This window comes from Tauraco erythrolophus, chromosome 29 (assembly GCF_009769465.1).
Source record: "Tauraco erythrolophus isolate bTauEry1 chromosome 29, bTauEry1.pri, whole genome shotgun sequence".
Taxonomy (NCBI): Eukaryota; Metazoa; Chordata; class Aves; order Musophagiformes; family Musophagidae; genus Tauraco; species Tauraco erythrolophus.
Genome location: NC_141493.1, coordinates 2,114,817 through 2,132,863, shown reverse-complemented (window position 1 = coordinate 2,132,863; position 18,047 = coordinate 2,114,817). Strand labels below are relative to the sequence as shown.

General features: G+C 66.9%; 4 protein-coding genes across 4 annotated transcripts; 2 read left to right on the top strand and 2 right to left on the bottom strand.

Annotated features, from left to right (window-relative positions):
* The first annotated feature begins 363 nt into the window (after positions 1 to 363).
* LOC104380440 (uncharacterized) lies at positions 364 to 7,876 on the top strand. The gene is made up of 30 exons (XM_086628187.1): positions 364 to 439; positions 569 to 885; positions 998 to 1,076; positions 1,184 to 1,332; positions 1,411 to 1,506; positions 2,001 to 2,054; positions 2,162 to 2,233; positions 2,321 to 2,347; positions 2,606 to 2,650; positions 2,755 to 2,808; positions 2,904 to 2,966; positions 3,042 to 3,107; positions 3,254 to 3,316; positions 3,418 to 3,450; positions 3,540 to 3,602; positions 3,681 to 3,743; positions 3,846 to 3,908; positions 3,987 to 4,049; positions 4,168 to 4,218; positions 4,452 to 4,547; positions 4,620 to 4,682; positions 4,805 to 4,840; positions 4,996 to 5,032; positions 5,251 to 5,750; positions 5,845 to 5,944; positions 6,023 to 6,676; positions 6,819 to 6,915; positions 7,073 to 7,332; positions 7,455 to 7,496; positions 7,647 to 7,876. Exons 1-30 carry the CDS (start codon positions 364 to 366, stop codon positions 7,874 to 7,876), a joined length of 3,612 nt encoding a protein of 1,203 aa, XP_086484313.1.
* A 1,731-nt stretch (positions 7,877 to 9,607) lies between these two features.
* Positions 9,608 to 10,835, bottom strand: LOC147526663 (surfactant protein C-like). Its single transcript, XM_086628190.1, has 5 exons — positions 10,794 to 10,835; positions 10,214 to 10,531; positions 10,021 to 10,131; positions 9,829 to 9,939; positions 9,608 to 9,703 (listed from the first exon to the last, which is right to left on the bottom strand). The coding sequence occupies exons 1-5, from the start codon at positions 10,833 to 10,835 to the stop codon at positions 9,608 to 9,610; spliced, it is 678 nt and encodes a 225-aa protein (XP_086484316.1).
* Positions 10,836 to 12,836: 2,001 nt separating this feature from the next.
* On the bottom strand, positions 12,837 to 13,843 carry SFTPC (surfactant protein C). The gene is made up of 5 exons (XM_086628189.1): positions 13,799 to 13,843; positions 13,543 to 13,689; positions 13,264 to 13,404; positions 13,073 to 13,183; positions 12,837 to 12,944 (listed from the first exon to the last, which is right to left on the bottom strand). Exons 1-5 carry the CDS (start codon positions 13,841 to 13,843, stop codon positions 12,837 to 12,839), a joined length of 552 nt encoding a protein of 183 aa, XP_086484315.1.
* Positions 13,844 to 14,819: 976 nt separating this feature from the next.
* LGI3 (leucine rich repeat LGI family member 3) lies at positions 14,820 to 17,844 on the top strand. The gene is made up of 8 exons (XM_086628091.1): positions 14,820 to 15,022; positions 15,809 to 15,880; positions 15,973 to 16,044; positions 16,134 to 16,205; positions 16,311 to 16,382; positions 16,521 to 16,690; positions 16,761 to 16,925; positions 17,027 to 17,844. Exons 1-8 carry the CDS (start codon positions 14,820 to 14,822, stop codon positions 17,842 to 17,844), a joined length of 1,644 nt encoding a protein of 547 aa, XP_086484217.1.
* The last annotated feature ends 203 nt before the right edge of the window (positions 17,845 to 18,047 follow it).

Below are 18,047 nucleotides of genomic sequence, written 5' to 3'. Positions count from 1 at the left end.
TGCACCCTCCCCAGCTGCCCCACAGCTCTCCGGCAGCGATCGCCCGCAGCCCTGGGGAGTGAAACGCGCCCAGCGCCGCCTGCGAGCGGCCAAGCCGACGGGCAGGATGAGGCCGGCGCTGGCTCAGCTCGGCCGGCCGCAGTGGCCCGGGCTGGGCTGCGCTCCACGCTGACCTGTCAGCAGTGATGGATGGAGAGCCGGAGGCAGCTCTGGGCCCGTCGCCTCCCCGGGGCAGGTGCTCGGCTCTCGGCGCTGCCGGTCGCTGCCAGCCCTGCCTTCACGCCTTGCAGGTGCCAGGCGCAGGAGGAGCCGCTTCGCCGCCGGTGGCCGCGGTGTCCTGCCGAGCCGTGCCACGCCGGGGCCATGGGGCTGGGCAGGGGCTGCTTCCCCGTGGCTCTACTGGTGCTCACAGCCGCAGGGATCCAGAGCCAGCAGGCGGGTGAGTGAGGGTGACCCTGGGCACGGCCGTGCCAGGGATGTGTCCCATCGCGGGGCATGCACGACCCCGTGGGGGATGCCATGCTCCAGCCCACGTGGCCCCATTGGTTCTCCGCTCTCTGCACCCCAGGACCGTGCACCCTCCACGTGTTGGTGGCCCTGGACGTCACTGACTACCAGCAGTCCAACCTGCAGCCCTACCTGGAGCGGGTCCTGCGGGACGTGGCTGCCCTGGACCACCTCACTTGCAGCCCGCTGGGGCTGAGCCTCAGCCTGCAGAGCACCCAGCGGGACTGGGACACCATCTTCCAGGAGCGGCTGCAGGAGCCCTGGCCAGATGTCCTGCAACGCCTGGCACGGGCACATGCCTTCCAGCGCTCCTACTTCAACCAGCCCGCCCTGCAGACCTTCCTCGGCACTCTGGCACGGCAGACGGCCGATGCCAAGGTAAAGCACCAGCACAGCCATGCCCGTCGCTCCCTGTGAAGCTGGGGGATGCCAGGTGCTCCCGCTGCTGGGGGGCTGCTGCAGAGCATCCACTCCCCCTCTCCTTGCCCAGGTGCTGCTGGTGTTCACAGATGGGCTGGATGATGATGTGGGGAAGATGAAGGAGGTGGCAACGTCAGCGTGGCTGCAAGGTGGGGCAGCGATGGCTGCGTGGGGGTCAGATGAGTGGGAAAAGCTGGTGGGGACCGGGGGCCACCCCAGCGCAGTGTGACACCCCCCAGCACCCTGTTCCCTCCAGACCAGGCTGACCTGCTGGTGATGGTGGCGGTGAACAACGCCACGGGGCTGGGGGACCTGCAGCAGGTGGAGTTCGGGCGGTGGCTGGGCAGTGGGCAGCAGCTCGCCGTGGACATGCCGGAGGCTGGCGGGCACGTGGCGCAGGAGCTGGTGAGGATGGGCAGCGGTGGGGTGGGCGATGGGCGTCCTGCAGGCTCTGAGAGCGGATGCCACCCCCTCTCCCTGCAGCTGTCCCTGGCAGAGCGGACGTGCTGCCAGACGTGTCCTTGCACCTGTGTGGGGCTGCCCGGTCCACGAGGTCCCAGTGGCCCCCGGGGGGGCAAGGTAAGGGGCTGGGGGAGTGGAGGGATGCGGGAGGGATGCCCAGCCCTGCAGACTCCCCGGAGCAGGGCTTAGACCTTCCCATTGAAGACATGTTTCCCCAAGCCCCCCTGCCTCATCCTTCCCAGCCCTCCCTGCTGGGACGGATGCTGGGGCTCTGCATCGCCCAGAGCAAACCTCGAGGCTGGGCCGTGCCCCCCTTGATGCTGCTGCCATGGTGCCAAAGCACTGAGCAAAGCAGGGGGAAACTGAGGCCCAGGAGGCGAGGAGGGGTCTCACTGGGGGAATTGCACCCCCCTGCTGCATGCACAGCCCCAGATCCCTTTCCCAGGGCCGAGTGGAGCCCTGGGAGCTCAGCTCAGCTCGAGCCCTCGCTCCGTTCAAGCCCTTCCTCCCCCAGCTGGGAACGCAGCCCAGCCACGCTGGCTCCCAGCCCGGGGTCCGCCATCGGGCTGGGGGGGTCACGGCTGCAGCTCCCAGGGTCTCTCTGTCCTCAGGGGGCGACAGGCAGCAAGGGGCGTGCCGGAGACGAGGGCGAGCATGGACACAGCGTGAGTTGGCCATGGGACCCCCGGGGGTGGGAGAGGGTGGCCCGGGGGAGAGGGGACCCCCGTCACCACATTGCCTCTGACAGCCCCCTCTGTCCTCCCGCATGCAGGGGGAGCAGGGCCCACGGGGTCTCCATGGCAGCCGAGGGATGCAGGGATGCCCGGGACAGTGTGGACCAAAGGTGAGGGGCTGTGCCAGCTCGGTGTGGCTCCGTCCCGCAGTGCAGGTGCCCACTGCTCCCCAGCTGCTCTCCTCTGTCTCCTTGCAGGGCTTCATGGGTCACCCTGGCGAGCAGGTACATCCCTGCCTTGGGCTTTATCCCACGGCTCCTGCGGGCACTGATGGCAGCCGAGGCCATGGACAGCTGGCAGCGGCGGGGAGACCTCGAGGACAGGCAGAGAAGAGAGGAATTGGGAGGGGGAATAGGAGATTGTCATGATGGATGGAGGGGTGGGATGGCCCGGGGTGCTGGGGGGAATGGGGCAAAGCTGGGACCTGGCTATTCCACCCTGTGCCATATAACCTGGCATCAGACCATGCCACCTCCCTGCAGGGATCTCCTGGAGAAGCCGGCTACGATGGTGTGGACGGGGAGCAGGTGAGCCGTGCGGTGGGGCATTACCAGCTGGTGCAACCACCCCTCCATCCTGGCACAGCGGGACTGGGCATGGGCACCGGCACAGCCTCCTCTCTCCTCCCCAGGGTGAAGCGGGGGCCCCTGGCTGCCCCGGAGAGAAGGGGTCCCGGGGGAGGCAGGTACGGCACTGCACGGCCAAGCGTTGCCTCCTTCGCCCGCCGCCTCCTTCGCCCGCCGCCTCCTTACTAAATCCCTTCCTCCTGCCTTCACTTAGGGGCACAAAGGCTCCCGGGGTGCCCGGGGGGAGAAGGGACCCCCAGGCTCCTGTGGTGAGGTGGTGAGTAGTGGGCTGGCAGCGCCTGGGCTCCTCATGGTGCTGGGGGGCTCGCTGACCCCCTTCTCTGCTCCCCAGGGGCCACCCGGGAGGACAAGCCCCGAGCCCGGTGCCCCAGGGTGGAGGGGAGAGGGGGGTCCCCAGGTAAGTGTTGGCAGGGGGCCGGGATGGTGCTGGTGGATGCCGGGTGGCAGTGGTGGAGCAGCCGGTCTGCAGGACCCTTTTGGGGATGGGATGTGGAGGAGGACAGCCAGGAGCTCTGCTTCCCTCCCAACACCTGTGATTTCCAGGGAGACCCTGGCCAGGATGGTCCCCCGGGGCCAGCGGGGCCCCCAGGTCCCCCCGCTCACCCGGTAAGTGCCACGAGGGGGGCACGGGGGTCCGTGCCAAATGTCCCTTGTGCCATGTGTCCCCAGGCTGGGGATGCAGCTGCTGATGGTGCCTCTCGCTGCAGACCTCATGCCAGAAAGGGCAGCAGGGAGCACAGGTAGGGCTTGGGGACATGGGCACCCATCTGCCCCAGGGACCAAGGGGACATCTCCCCGCTGGAGCCTGAGCCATCCCATCTCCTCGCAGGGCAAGAAGGGGAACCGTGGCAGCCCTGGCCCCGGGGGACAGAAGGGCTATGGTGGTGCCCAGGTGAGGCCAGGGTGGACCCGCCAGCACAGGGACCCCCGGGGGGGCATCCCTGCTGCCCCCTCCGCTCTCCCTTTGCAGGGGCTGCCAGGGCTGCGGGGGACGAAAGGTGTCACTGGCCTCCCGGGGAGTAGAGGACTTCAGGTGCCATCCCCCTCCCTGTGCCAGGGTCCCTGGTGGGTGCTGGTGGATGCCCACCCCACGGATCCTCCTTGACATCCTTGATCCACCTTTGCCTTTCACCAGGGTCCGCCCGGAGCCGAGGGCTCGCAGGGAGCAGCTGGCCCAGCCGGCCCCAAAGGAGAGAAGGTGAGTGGTACCACGGCATGGCATTTTGCTGCCCCCCTCCCTGTGCACCCCCAGCCTGAGCCCCGCTTCCTCTTCCAGGGGCAGGCAGGAGCCGAGGGCAGGAAGGGGAGCGTGGGACCGCGGGGACCCAAAGGTGCCCTGGTAAGGCTCTGTCCCTGTGGCCACGGCGTGGAAAAGCTGTGGCCAAGGAAGCTGTGGGAAGAAGGGTGTTTGTGTAGGTCCTACAATAATCTGCTTTGGGGTTTTTCTCCCTTCCCAGGGAGAGAATGGGTGTGACCGGAGAGGTGCTCTGGGGAGGAAGGGTGCCAAGGTACTGGCAGCACCGAGCAGGGATGGAGGCGGGTGGGACAACTGTGGGGCAAAGCTCCATCCCTGCCCGTGGGGCTGCCGGGGGTCCCAGCTCCGCTCACGTGTGCTGCTTCCCCCAGGGCGCTCGGGTCTGCCGGGATACCCCGGGGCTCAGGTGAGAAGGGTGGGGGGGTCTGGAAGGGGCATGGAGACCCCTCTGGGGTCAGCCTGTCTGCGCTGTGGGGTGTTGGGAAGGACGGGATCGGCTCCCTCCGAGTGTCCCCCCAGGGTGACGGGGGCGAGAGAGGAGCCCCAGGGGACAAGGGCACACGAGGGCTGCCTGGGCGCAGGGTGAGTATGGCACACCCCCATCCCCGCTGCCCCCCGCCGTGCCCACCCGCTCAGCTCCCTGGGGTTTTCCAGGGCCACACTGGGAGCAGAGGAGAAGCGGGCAGCCGCGGCAGCGCGGGACCTCCGGGAGAGATGGTGACTCCCTGCAAAAATTCCCTTTATTCTTCCACGTTTCTGCCTGCGACCAGCCCCGGTGCGCGGGGACGTGTTCCCTGTTCATATTTCCTCTTAATTTCTCTCCTCTCTTGCTGCTCCAGGGCCCCAAGGGCTCGCCGGGCATTCCCCCCGCCACGGTACGGGATGTGGGGCTGGCTGGGGCTGGGGTCACCTTGAGGGGTGACCTCAGGGGACATGAAGGAGCTGCTTGGTCCCAGCAAGCTGTGCTGGTTTTGCTGGGAAGAGCTGGGTGGGAGAGTTGGGACTGAGGCTGCTTCGTGCATCCCTCCAGCTTTGCGAGCTCAAGGATTTCATCCGCCGGAGCTGCGGTGAGAGCCTGGGACAGCGGTGGGGATGGCAGGGAGGGGACCGGCTCCGTGGGGACCGTGGTGGCGGGGACAGAAGGATGGCTGGATGGCGAGGGCATGGCCGATGGATGTGTGCCTGGAGGATGCCCGGAGGGGGTGGGCACGGGTACCATAAGCATGGGATGGCACAGGGCAGGGGGTTTTCTGGCAGCCCCTGAGATGCCACCATCCCCCTGCAGTCACCACCTCGCCCTCCTGCCCGCTCTTCCCCACCGAGCTGGTCCTGGTGCTGGAAAGCTCATCCATGGTGCCACCAGCCCTCTTCTCCCGCATGAAGGAGCTGCTGGCCCTGCTGCTGCAGGACGTGCAGGTCTCCCCGGTGGGCTGCCCAGCGGGGGCCCGGGTGGCCATGCTGGCCTATGCGGGCACCCCCACCTACCTGCTGCGTGCCGGGGAGGTGGGGAGTGGGACCGCGCTGCTGGGGCACCTCCGCCGCCTCTCACCCACCCGCTCATCCCGGCGCGGCCGGTTGGCTGCTGCCATGCGCTTCGTGGGGCACCACGTGCTCAAGAGGGTCCGGCCGGCCACCCTGGGCAGGAAGGTGGTCCTCTTCATCACCAGCGGCCAGAGCCAGGACCTGGGGGGCATTGGGGAAGTTGCTCTGCAGTACGAAGCCCTGGGCATCGTGCCGGTGGTGGTCACCTTCAGCCCGCTGCCCGAGGTGGTGCGGGCTTTCCAGGTCAGCTATGGGGCTGGTGGTTTCTCAGCCTGGTCCCTGCACCCCCCTGCCCCAGCCCTCATCCCCCCCCCACCGGCTCTGCCTCCCCGCCCAGGTCAACAGCCTCTTCCAAGTGGTCCAGCTGTCTGCGGCGGAGCCGGCTGGGGACGCAGCGGTGCTGCAGGATGCCGTGCTGCCCTGCATCCTCTGCTTCGGTAGGCAGCCCCAGGGCGGCACCGGGGATGGGTGCCCACCGGCTCCAGAGCTCAGCCTCAATCTCTCCCCATGCCCAGACCTCTGCCACCCCGAGGGCTGTGCCGCAGCCATGCCGTCCCCTGACCCACTGGATGTGGATCTGGCTTTGGTGGTGGACAACGCAGCCCCGGCGATGTTGGCGGAGAGGCTGGAGGCCGTCGGCGACCTCTTCCACCTCCTCCTGGGGCACCTGCAGCTCACGGGGCCAGATCCGGCACAGCGTGGCACCCGCATCGCCCTGGTGCTGACGGGCCCCTCTGCCCCTGGGCAGGGTTTGGCCGAGGTCCCCTTCGGGCTGTCCCGCTCCAGGGAGCAGCTCCAGGAGCGCCTCCGCCTCGCGTTGGTGCCCAGGGCGGCTGCGGCATCCGCCAGCGGCACAGTGGCATGGACCCTCCAGCACGCCTTCCCGCAGAGCTCCGGTGACCGGCTCCGTGTCCTCTTCATGGTGGGAACAGGGACCACGGTGCTGTGGGACCAGGAGGCACGGCAGGCGCTGGCCCCCTTCGCCCAGTGCGAGGATTTCGGCGTCTTGGTGCTCTCCCTGGGGCGAGCCGGGACGGAGAGGCTGGAGGAAGCGGTGCCCGCGGCGCTGCCAGCGTGGCGGTACCATTCCCTGCGCCTGGGTTCCATCCACCCACCAGAGATGGGGTACGCGGAGAGGACGGCGCTGGGCTTCCTCAGGAGGCTGCGGGGTGAGCGGTGCTGGGGCGATCTGGGGGGGCTGGAGCATCTCTGGGTCCCATCCTCGGCTGCTCCGGAGGGAGGAGGCTTTGATCCCCCAAACCTCCTTGCCGGCACCTCCGTCACGCCTCTGCCATCACTTCTGTTTTGCAGCGGAGAGCAGCCGGCACCCCAGCGCCCCGGGGTGCCCCCGGGAGCTGCAGCCCCCCGGTGCCAGGACCAACGAGCGTCCCCTGGGGACCCCCGCGCAGTGAGTGAGCGGCACCGGGGCCACCCCCTGCGTGCGCATCCCCTGGTCCCCCGCGATTTGAGTCGGGGGGCTGTGGGGCTGCACCTCCTCTTCCCAGGGAGGGGGTCCTTTTCCCCCAGCACGTACTGGGGGGGTTTGCTCTGATTTCCCCTCCCAGGACCCCCGGTGTCGCGGCCGTACCCCAAACTGGGATACTCATGACACCCCCCGGCCCTGGCAAGGGCCGGAGGGCTGCGGCTGTCCCTGGACCGTGCACCCTGGGCAAGGACCCTGGCAGCGCCTGCGCCCGCTTCTCCGTGATGTGGTACCACCGGTGGGAGACGGGGTCCTGTGAGCGCTTCTGGTACGGGGGCTGCGGGGGCAACGCCAACCGCTTCGGCAGCGAGCAGGACTGCATCCGCACCTGTGTGGACCCAGGTAGGCAAGGGTGGGCACCCTTTAGGGACTGGGGGGGCCAGGGGGTGCCCCCAGCCCGGGCAGGGCTCACGGCTGTGGTTTCGGTGCTGCCACTCGGCTGATGCTGTGCCCATCCTGGCCAGGTCCCGACGGAGCCGGTGTGGGCAAGAGCAATGTGACACAGGGTGAGGAGCACGCGAGGGGGGAACTGGGTGTCTTTGGGGAGGGGGTGACTGGTGAGCAGGGCTGCCAGCTCCGTGCTGGCGTTTGCCGGCACGCAACCACGCCGTGCACTCCGGCTGTGCCGCCAGCATGCCGTGCCACCCACCTTGCAGCCGCCTGCCTGGAGGCACCGGACACGGGGCCCTGCCACTCCTTCTCGCCCAAATGGTTCTTCGAGGGCCACCAGCCCGGCCGCTGCTCGCTCTTCTGGTACGGCGGCTGCGGCGGCAGCCGCAACCGCTTCGAGAGCCGGGAGCAGTGCGAGGCCACCTGCCTGCCCCCAGGAAGGGCGAGCACCCCAGCCCCCCGCCCCGACAACACCTCTGCTGGCTATGGGGGCTGACACCCCCCCCACTTCCACATCAGGGTGCTCCTGGTCCCCCCGGGATGCAGCACCCGCAGCGCTCACCCTCCGCAAACCTCGCCTGCCCCCGCCCGCGCGGGCTGGAGAAACGGGGACGCTGGGATTATTGCACAAGGACGTCGGGGTCCTGCCAAAATTCTGACAACTCGTCTTCAGCTGCTCCGGCACGGGGCCGGGAGGTTGAGCCGGTGGCGGAGGCGCTGAGCCCGTGCAAAGCTCGGCACACCCCCTGCCATCTGCTGCACCCCGAGGATGCTGGTGCCACAGGCTGGCTGGTCAGCCCGGGAGCCTTCCGAATAAAAATCGCACCGTGCCTTGTGCTCATCCGTGCAGCTGGCCTGGGGGAGGGCGAGGGTTTGGGGGTGGGCGCCCCGGAGTTGCAGGAGGTGCTGGACAGGCGCCCCGTATCCCGGCCAGCCACAGCTGCGCTCTCCCGGTGGGGAGCTGCTTCCCCGGCTGCCAGGAGCAGGGCTGGATCCAGGAGCGGGGGCTGGATCCAGGAGCGGGGGCTGGATCCAGGAGTGGGGGCTGGATCCAGCAGCGGGGGGCGGCGGGGTGCTCGTGGCCCCCACCCCGGGACTGCCGCGGTGCCGGCGGGAGGCAGCTGCGCTGCTGGCGGGCTCCTGTCCCGGGGGGGTGACTGAGGCTGCACTGCTCCACGCTCCCCCCTCTGCCCTGGATGCTCGGCCCTGGGGCAGCATCCCAGTCCTAATAATGCCTTATCCTAATAATGCCAGCATCCTGGTCCTAATAATCCCAGTCTTAATAATGCCAGTCCTAATAATCCCGGTCCTAATAATCCCAGTCCTAATAATCCCAGTCCTAATAATCCCAGTCTTGATAATCCCGGTTCTTGGGCAGTGTCCGATGATGGTTCGACAGAGGCTGTCGCCAGGAATAGCTCCAAAACCTGATTCTTCCCCTTATCCTTGATTCAGTTCTGCAGGGTGGGGAGGGGACAGACACATTTCCCGGGATGCTCTGGCAGGAGGAGGGAGCAGCTCAGGTTGGTCCCGTGCCCCGGTGCCCAGTGATGCTCGGGGGGTCCCTCCCGTGAGCCCCTCAGGCTGTGGTTGCATCAGAAATTCACCTAAACACTGCTCAGAGCCCCTAAATACATTTTTAAGGGGAAGGAAGCTGGGAGCTGCCGGCAGCCGGGCGAAGCAGGGAGCGAAGAACTGGAACAGAGAATTTTCTTTCTTTAAATGTCATGTTTTTTTAAGCTCGTTTTTGCACTTGGGTTTGGCGAAGCTGAGAAGACTGAAGTGACAAACCAGCTGTCCCCCGGCACAGCGCGGCGCTCGCCCAGGCAGACACCCACCCCCCCACCCACGCACTGCCCCCAGCCCCCCCAGCACCACGGTTGCAGCAGGGACGTGGTGCCACGTGTCAAAGCGGAGCCCCCACTGGGCCCCTCCAATGCCAACCCCAACTCCTCAACCTCGTGCTTGGCCTCACGGCATCGTGTGGGTGCTGGTGACTCCTGAAATTAGGGTGAGGAGCTGCTGGTGGGTGCAGCTGCAGAGGTGTCGGTGATGCTCCAGGAGGGATGAAGGGGCTGTGGCAACGCTGTGGCCATTGGGGATGCTGGAAGGCAAAACCTGGCACCGTGAGGGTGCTGTTGGGTGTGTGGGGATCCCCCCAGCCTTCCCTGGCAGCCCCTTGCCCACACCTGTGGGCACTGGGACCCTTTGCACTCACCCGGCAAGGCTAAGCCCAGTAGACAGGGACAGTGCTGCAGAGGATGCCTGCTGTGGTGCCCAGGAGGGAGCGGGCAGCCATGGGCACGGCGAGCCTCTTCTCAGCCTGGGGAGGGGAGAGAAGGGAAAACGAGGCAGCAGCGGAGTGATGCTGCACCCCAATTCTTCATCAGGGAGGGAGGGATCCACCAGGCACCATGCCCAGGACATCGCCATGAGCCCAGTGCTCACCTGCCAGCACCGGAAGGTCTCGGTGACGGCGTCCAGCCCCGGGATGTTGTCCTTGTCCATGCGGGTGACGTAGCAGGCATGCTGCAGCCGGGATCTGTAGCTCACCAGCAGCTGTTTGCAGACAGACCAGCATCAGCTCGGTCCCACCACTCCCTCCCCGTCCCCCCCAGCCACGCAGGGCTCCCCGCTCACGTTCTTATAATCATAGACGACCATGGCTGGATTTCCATCCCCACCATCCAGGTAGAAAGTGGCCACATCCTCTTCCCAAGCCGGAGCTCTCCACAGCCCCATCCGTAAGACCTGGGGGAGCGCGGGGTGGGGGGTGAAGCTTGCCCACCACCTGCTGCAGCCCTTTCCCCTGGCGGGGGGGGTCCCTACTTACGGCGTCGGCGTGCCGCTGGTCGGCCCGCAGCCACATCAGCAGGGCGCCGGCGATGATGACCACCAGCAGGACCACCACCACCACGACGAGGAGGAGGCACTTGAGGCGGTGGCAGCTGAGCAGCTTGCGGGGCAGGTAGCAGAGCAGGCGAGGCACGAAGCAGAGGGAACGCTTGATGCACCCGCAGCCGGGGCAGCTGGGGCATTTGCAGCACCGGGGCATGCAGCACCGGGCACATTTGGAGCAGCAAGCCACGCAGGGCCAGCAGCAGCAGCCCGGCTTGCAGCAGCCCTGGGAGCAGCAGCCCTTCTCCGGGTCCTGCGGGCACGGGAAAGGTGGAGAGATGGGGTGAGGGAGAAGGAGAGGGGAGGCTGGGGGTGGTCTCGCCCTGGGGAGCTGCTCCCATCCCGCTGCCCCAGAGCTCTGGGCACGCAGCATCCTTTGTGTTCTTCCTCCATCACACGTGCACCGGTGCCTTGCTGGCATAAAGTGGGTAAAACCCAGTGCCGAGCATCTCTGCCAGGCACAGGGGCACTCCCAGTGCGACCGTGCCACCCCTCTGCGGGTCACAGGGACTCACCAGCGGCTCTTCGACCACCACCTGCTTCATGCTGCTCTCCATGGCTGCTGCCTCCCCTCCTCCTCCTCTTCCTCCTCCCAGCTGGGCCGCCCCGCAGCAGACAGGGCAGAGGGCTTTATACCAAGGTGCCAGGGTGGGGATCGGGGTGGCCCTTGTGAACGGGCTCGTGGTCCTGGTGCGCAATCGGGCTCTGGCGTGCGATCCACTTCACTCCTGTTTGCCCACCGCCTTCCCCGGGGCTGGAGTGCCCTGGGAACCCGCTGGTCAAGAGGCTCTAAGGGCACTTGTTCCCGGGCACGGGGTCCTCTCTGCTGCCCAGGAGCGAGGTGTCGGGGCCAAAGCAAACCCTCCTGCGTGGGTTGGAGCTGCCCTCCAGAATGGAGCATCCGGCAACGACCGCAGCCAAGGCAAGACCTGGCTTGGTGCCCGTGTCCCTTCGCCAGCTCGGGCACCTGGAGCTGCTCGAAGTGGGCAAAGTGTGAGCAGGACATCAAAGCTTTCCGCAAACGGCAAGGCTGGGGCAGGATCGGGGTCACCATGGGATGGGGACATGTCCCTGGGCCGGGGCCAGGCTGGGTGCTCCACAATCAGGGTCCAAGGATGCTCGGGCAGCGCGGGGGCTCATGTTGCCAGCACTGTGGCTTTTGGGGCTGCCCGCGGTGTGGATTTGCTCAGGGTGAGGAGGTTCCCAGCTCTGGTGTGTGTCCCCCCTGAGTGGTGCAATGGGCAGGGCAGGGTGATACCCCTGTGACACCCCTGTGCCTCCGTCCTGCCTGGACATGAGTCTCTCCCGTGGTTGGGCTCAGGCTGGGACCTCTCCGGCCACCCCTGGGACTGCTGGGAATCCAGATGCTGGCAGCTGGGTGCGGGGTGAGGGTGTGCCCCCCATGTTGCAAGCTGCTTCCTGTCCCAGGGTGTCGAGGACCATGGGAGGGACCCTGGAGTGGCTCCTGCTGTTTGCTCTCCGACACTCCTCGGCCCCACTCTGTGCCAGGGTGACACATGGACATGGCCAGACCGGGGATTTTGGGTGGCCGCAGGGACGACCCTAAGCTGGTACCTGCCGAGGGGTTAAATCACGCTGCCCAGCACCTCTGTGCTCCTGGGGGGCTGGTTGGGTCCTCCCGGGGTCTCTTTTCTCCCCCCCAGCCCCGATGATGCCCCATTCTCCGGTGCAGCGCTCGGAGGTGCACCCTGAGGATGCTCCCGGCTGCTCTGGGGCAGAGGAGGGGGAGCTGCCAGGGACGGGGATGTGTGGGCATGGAGGGGAGCCAGGAGCGAGCGGATCGTGGTGCCCGTGGGTGCCCTGGCTGCTCAGCGGGGCTGTGGCACACGGTTCCTCTGTCCCTGACTGTGCAAGGAGGGAACAAGGACGGGGACCCTTCCCGCAGGAGTGGCCCAGACCCCGCAGAGGTGCCAGGGCTGGCTGTGCCCGCCAGCCGGGAGTGGAGAGGGTGCTCCCGCCACCTTGTCCTGCCCCCGTGCAAACTGGGAGGGTGCAGTGGGGGGGGACGCACCGGCCATGCAGCCCCAGGGCTCGATGTGTGATGTTTGGGGGGGGTACTGCTGCCCTGGGGAGTGGGTGCTCCTTGGCTGGGGCTGGACTGGTCCTTCCATGAGAATATGGACACAATGGATGCATCTACCCAGGGAAACATCCCCAGGGCACCGCGCTGCCACCCCCCGCACCCCGGGAAGGGCTGCTTGGCCAGTGCCGGGGGAGGACGAGGGCAGCACTGGGAGGAGGGGGCAGCACTGGGAAGGGGGGGCACAGGCTTTACTTTGCAGACAGAAGCGTGAATCCCAAAGCAAATCCCACTTGTTTATTGGAAGCGCCGTGGGAAAGCCGTGGTGCTGAGTGGATGGAGCACCCCGACAGTGGGGCGGCTGCCCCGGGGACACACGCAGGATGCAGCCGAGGAAGAGGAGAGATGCCCAGGCACCGTCATGCGGGCATCCCAGCTGGAAGGCACCATGGGGAGCATGGGGACGGTGACATCCCCATCTCGCTGTCCACCCCCCGGGAGCCAACCCCCGCCAGCGCTACGCCCAGTAGACAGGGACGGTGCTGCAGAGGACGTTCACGGTGGTGCCCAGGATGGAGCGGTCGGCCAGGGGCACAGCGTTGTCCCCAGCCTCCATCATCTCAGCCTGCAGGAGAGAGAATGGAGGAGGGCTACCAGCCCTGGCTGCCAGTAGCCACCCCTTCAGTGGATGCTTGCCGCAAATCCAGCAGCCCCAGATGCCCAGGACATCCCAGGACAGTGGCCAACACTCACCTGCCGGCGCTGGAAGGTCTCGGTGACGGCATCAAGCCCCGGGATGTTGTCCTTGTCCATGCTGGTGATGTAGCAGGCGCGGTGACTCCAGGACCTGTAGCTGACCAGCAGCTGTTTGCGGACAGACTGGGATCAGCTCAGCCCCGTCCCCATTCCCACCGCCCACCTGGTCCCTGGGGCTGCCCCCGCACCTTCCCGTAGTCGTACACCACCATGGCAGAGGCGTTGAGCCCATCCCGCACGGCGAACATCCCAGTCCTTTCCTTCTTGTTCATGGAGAGGTGCTGGGGGGTCCCATCACCTTCCAGGCCATGGATGGTCATTCCCAAGACCTGCCAGGCAGAGGGGGGTCAGGGAGCTTTGTGGGGTCTAAACCCCATCCCTGCAAAACACCGTTGACCAGTGCCATTCCCAAACCCATCACCGGAGCCGGTGGCACCGTGGGTCCCCCCGCCCCGGCGCTGCCCCACCGTTTCGGCGTGCGTCTCGGTGATGTGCAGCCCCAGCAGAAGGAAGGCGACCGTGACCACCATGAGGACCATCACCATCACCACCATGATCAGGAGGCTCCTGAGCTGGTGGGGGACGCAGGGCAGGTGGGGAGGGTCCGTGTACCTCTGGGGACACAGGGAAGCACCCAGCTGAGCTGCCAGCACAGGGCTGGGGAAGGCAGCCGGTGCTCAGCCCCGCACTGGCTCCCCAGGCTGGGTGATGGGTGCTCCTTACCGGGGGTGCCTCCTCCATCAGCGCCTCTTTGGAGCTGCCGTCCATCTCGCCCTCCCTCGTCGTGCAGCTCCTGTCCCTTTGCCAGCTGGAGCTGGGGGGGATTTATAGGGCTCTGGATGGGTGTGAGGAGGCTGGTGCCACCACCCTGGCTGCCAAGGTGCCACTTGTGCTGTTTGCTGAGCCTGGAGAGGAGCCGGGGAGGGGGTAAAAAACCTCCAAGGGCCCTTTCCCAGCATTTGGCTGGCAGCGCAGGGGGGTGCCAAGGCAAACAGTGGGCAGGCAGAGCTTGCCCGCCCTCCGCACCCAACCCCAGGCTCTGGCCGAGGACCCAGCACCCTTAGCACGCATCACTGGGCGTGCTGCAACCCCAGTCCCTGCAGCCCCATGCACGGGCAGCTGCGGCCCCCCCGTAGCGTGGGGAAGGAGCTGGCTGGGCTCATTGTTGGCCGGGAGCACCGTGCCTGGGACGGGACGGGACAGATGGGCACCCAGCACCTCCCACCACCCGGCAGTGCGTGCTGCCAGGCCAGGCAGGGAGCTGGCGCGGGCAGCACTGCAGCACGGACACCCAGGCGAAGCAGCGGGGCGGGAGAGCCGCGGCGGCATCACCCCTGCAACCCGCTGCGGGTACCCTCCTGTTCCCCCATCCCTCTGCACCCCGAGAGCACTCAGCTCCCAGTGGCCATATCCCACTCCCCATCCCCGTCCCAGTGTGCACCCCCGTGTTTGCACACCCGCACGCTGGTGAGGACACGCGTCCGCACAGATGCTCGTGCTGTCACTCAGCTGCATCCCTCCCTCCATCCCTCCCTCTCTCCATCCCTCCCTCCCTCCCTCCCGCAGCACAGGGCCATGGTGCTCTGCGGAGCAGCAGGTCGGGTACCGGCAGCTTCCGCCGCCACCACCACTTCCCCTCCACGCTGAAATCTCCGGAGAAGACGAAAAGGCTTCGCTGCAGCTCCCGGGCACAGCAGGAGAGGGACCAGCTCTGGAGGAAAGAGCAGGGCCAGGCCAGGGCGTGATGGAGCTGCAGCGCGGCAGGAGGATGCACCACCACCTCCTCCTCCTCTTCCTCGCCTTGGCCTGGCTCTGGCTGCCGGCGGGGAGTCGGCGGCCACCCCGGCCACCCCCTTGCCCCCCAAGCTGCTCCTGCACCCGGGACACAGCCTTCTGCGTGGACTCCAAGGCTGTGCCCAAGAACCTGCCCCCTGAGGTCATCTCGCTGTGAGTACCCCAGGAACGGGATGGGGACAGGGATGGGGACGAGGAGAAGGTCATGTTCACGGGGTGCAGGGCTGGTGGGGGCCACTGGCTGCCCCGGGGTGGCAGGGACAGCCTCTGCCTTTGTGCTGCATCGGGGGGCAAACGCACGGTGGTGTGGGGTACGGGCAGCATGGGGGTATCTTGGGGGAAGGAGAGGGCTGGGGACACCCCGGGGCTGCTCCTTGTGTCCTGCTGTCTTGCCGTGGTGGCAGGTCTGGCACACGCAGCCCTCCGACAGTGACGGATGGAGCAGGGCTGCAGCCCATCCCCGCCGCGCTCCCCGTCTGCCATGACCTTGGGGACGGACCAGAACCCCAATGGGACACGGCTGGGGGGTCCCTGGGGACATGGCGATACCCCAGAGCCTTCTACGGGCGTGCGAGCTTGTGTGTGGTGGACACATGTGCGTGTGCATGTGTGTACATGCGTGTGTGTGCGTGTGCACTCGGTCTGGGGGGTGCCACAAGGCGTGGGCATGCGTGGGGTGGGTGCCAGCCCCTGGGTGCTGCCGTGGGGCTGAGCGCCTTGTCCCCCCTGCACCAACCCCAGTGTGGGGGATCACTGCTGGGGCCACTCACCCACCAGCTGCCCCCTGCCTAGCATCCCTCCCTGGTGACCGGGGCGGGGGGCTGCACTGGCACGCACTGGGTGCCAGCAGGGATGGTGCTGAAGGGCACGGGGGTGGTGGAGCCCTCCCTGCTGCCATCCTCTCTCCTGCATAGCCCTGAGGCTCGGTCTCTCCGGCAGGACGATGGTGAACGCAGCCTTCACGGAGATCCGAGAGGCAGCCTTCGCTCACATCCCCTCGCTGCAGTTCCTGTAGGTCTCCCGTGCCGGTGGCTGGGCATCTCAGTGCCCCCCATGCCCGTCCTGCTTGACCCTGGTGCTGACACCCCCTCCTCTCTTTGCAGCTTGCTGAACTCCAACAAGTTCACGTTGATCGGGGACAACGCCTTCGCCGGCCTCTCGCACCTTCAGTACCTGTGCGTGGGATGGGGATGGGGACACAGGGATGGGGACATGGGGATGGCATGGGGAGGGTGGAGGTATCCACTGTCTCCTCCTGCCCTAGGTTCATCGAGAACAACGACATCCAGGCGCTCTCCAAGGGCACTTTCCGTGGGCTCAAGTCCCTGACCCACCTGTGAGTACCGGGGGGGTCCCACATTCCTGGGGGAAACGGGCAATGGCTCTTGTCCCTTCACTGCGCCAGGGCTGTGGCACCTCCGTGGCCCCTCTTTTCCCACAGATCTTTGGCCAACAACAACCTGCGGACATTGCCCCGGGACCTCTTCAAGCCGCTGGACATCCTGAGCGACCTGTAAGGCTGCTGCGGCACCAGGGACCCCCAGGGCACCGAGTTGGGGAGAGAGTGACATCCCGGTGCTCAGGGTTGGGGCAGGGTGCTCTGCTCACTCCGGGCTGGGTGCTGGGGGTGACTGGGTGCCATCCTCGGCAGGGACCTCCGGGGCAACACGTTGGCCTGCGACTGCAAGATCAAGTGGCTGGTGGAGTGGCTGGAGAGCACCAACACCACAGTCCCCGCCACCTTCTGCAGCAGCCCCGGGCAGTTCGAGGGCCAGCGGATCCGGGACCTGGCGCTCGGTGACTTCCAGTGCATCACCACGGGTAAGCGACCGTGGCCACTCGCCTCCCCGCTCCCAGGCACCTGGACCCTCAATGCTGCCTCTCCCCCCAGACTTCGTGGTGCACCAGGTCCTGCCCTTCCAGTCGGTGTCAGCTGAGCCCTTCACCTATGCCAGCGACCTGTACGTCGCCCTGGCACAGCCCGGTGCCAGCAGCTGCGCCATCCTCAAGTGGGACTACGTGGAGCGCAAGCTGCGGGACTTTGACCGCATCCCTGGTAAGGCATCCGGGCCGGGGGGGTCCCTCCAGGGTTGTGACCCCCATTTTGGGTGACTGGGGAAGGGCACAGCGCCAGCATGACGTGGTCCTGCCCGGCAGCTCACTCGGCGGTGCAATGCAAGCCCATCGTGGCGCAGGACCAGCTGTACGTGGTGGTGGCTCAGCTCTTCGGTGGCTCCTACATCTACCGCTGGGACACCGCCGTGGACAAGTTCATCAAGATCCAAGACATCGACAGCCAGAAGACCCGCAAGCCCAACGACATCGAGGCCTTCCAGATCGAAGGCGACTGGTACTTCGTCATCGCCGACAGCTCCAAGGCGGGCTCCACCAGCCTCTACCGCCTCAACCAGAACGGCTTCTACTCCCACCAAGCCCTCCACGCCTGGCACCGCGACACCGACGTGGAGTACGTGGAGAACGACGGCAAACCCCGGCTGATCATCTCCAGCAGCTCCCAAGCCCCCGTCATCTACCAGTGGAACCGGGCGCAGAAGCAATTCGCGCCCCAGGGGGAGGTGGGGGAGATGCTGGACGTGCAGATGGTGAAGCACTTCAGGGTGAAGCGGGACCAGTTCCTCTGCCTCAGCCGCTACATCGGTGACTCCAAGGTGGTGCGGTGGGAAGGGCAGCGCTTCGTCGAGCTCCAGACGCTGCCGTCCCGCGGCTCCATGGTGATGCAGCCCTTCTCGGTGGAGCAGCGGCAGTACCTGGCCCTGGGCAGTGACTTCTCCTTCACCCACGTCTACCTGTGGGAAGAGGAGAAGCAGAAATTCGTCAAGTTTCAGGAGCTGTCGGTGCAGGCGCCGCGGGCTTTCCGCTACGTGCCGGCTGCCGACGTGCAGCTCCTCCTGGCCCCCAGCTTCAAGGCCAACACGTTGGTCTACCGGCACGTGGTGGTGGACCTCAGCCTCTGACAGGGAGGCAGAGCCCAGGCTGCCCATGCAGCCTCCCCTCGAGAGCTGCCTGCTCCTGCCCAAGGACACGCATGCGCCCGCCAGCCCCTTCCCTCTGCCTGCAGCCCACTCTGGCTCGTGGTCGCAGCCCGGTGCCAGCCCCCCTCCCAGCCCACCATGTTCACCCACCCCTCGAATTGTCCCCAGGGCGGCACTCAGACCCA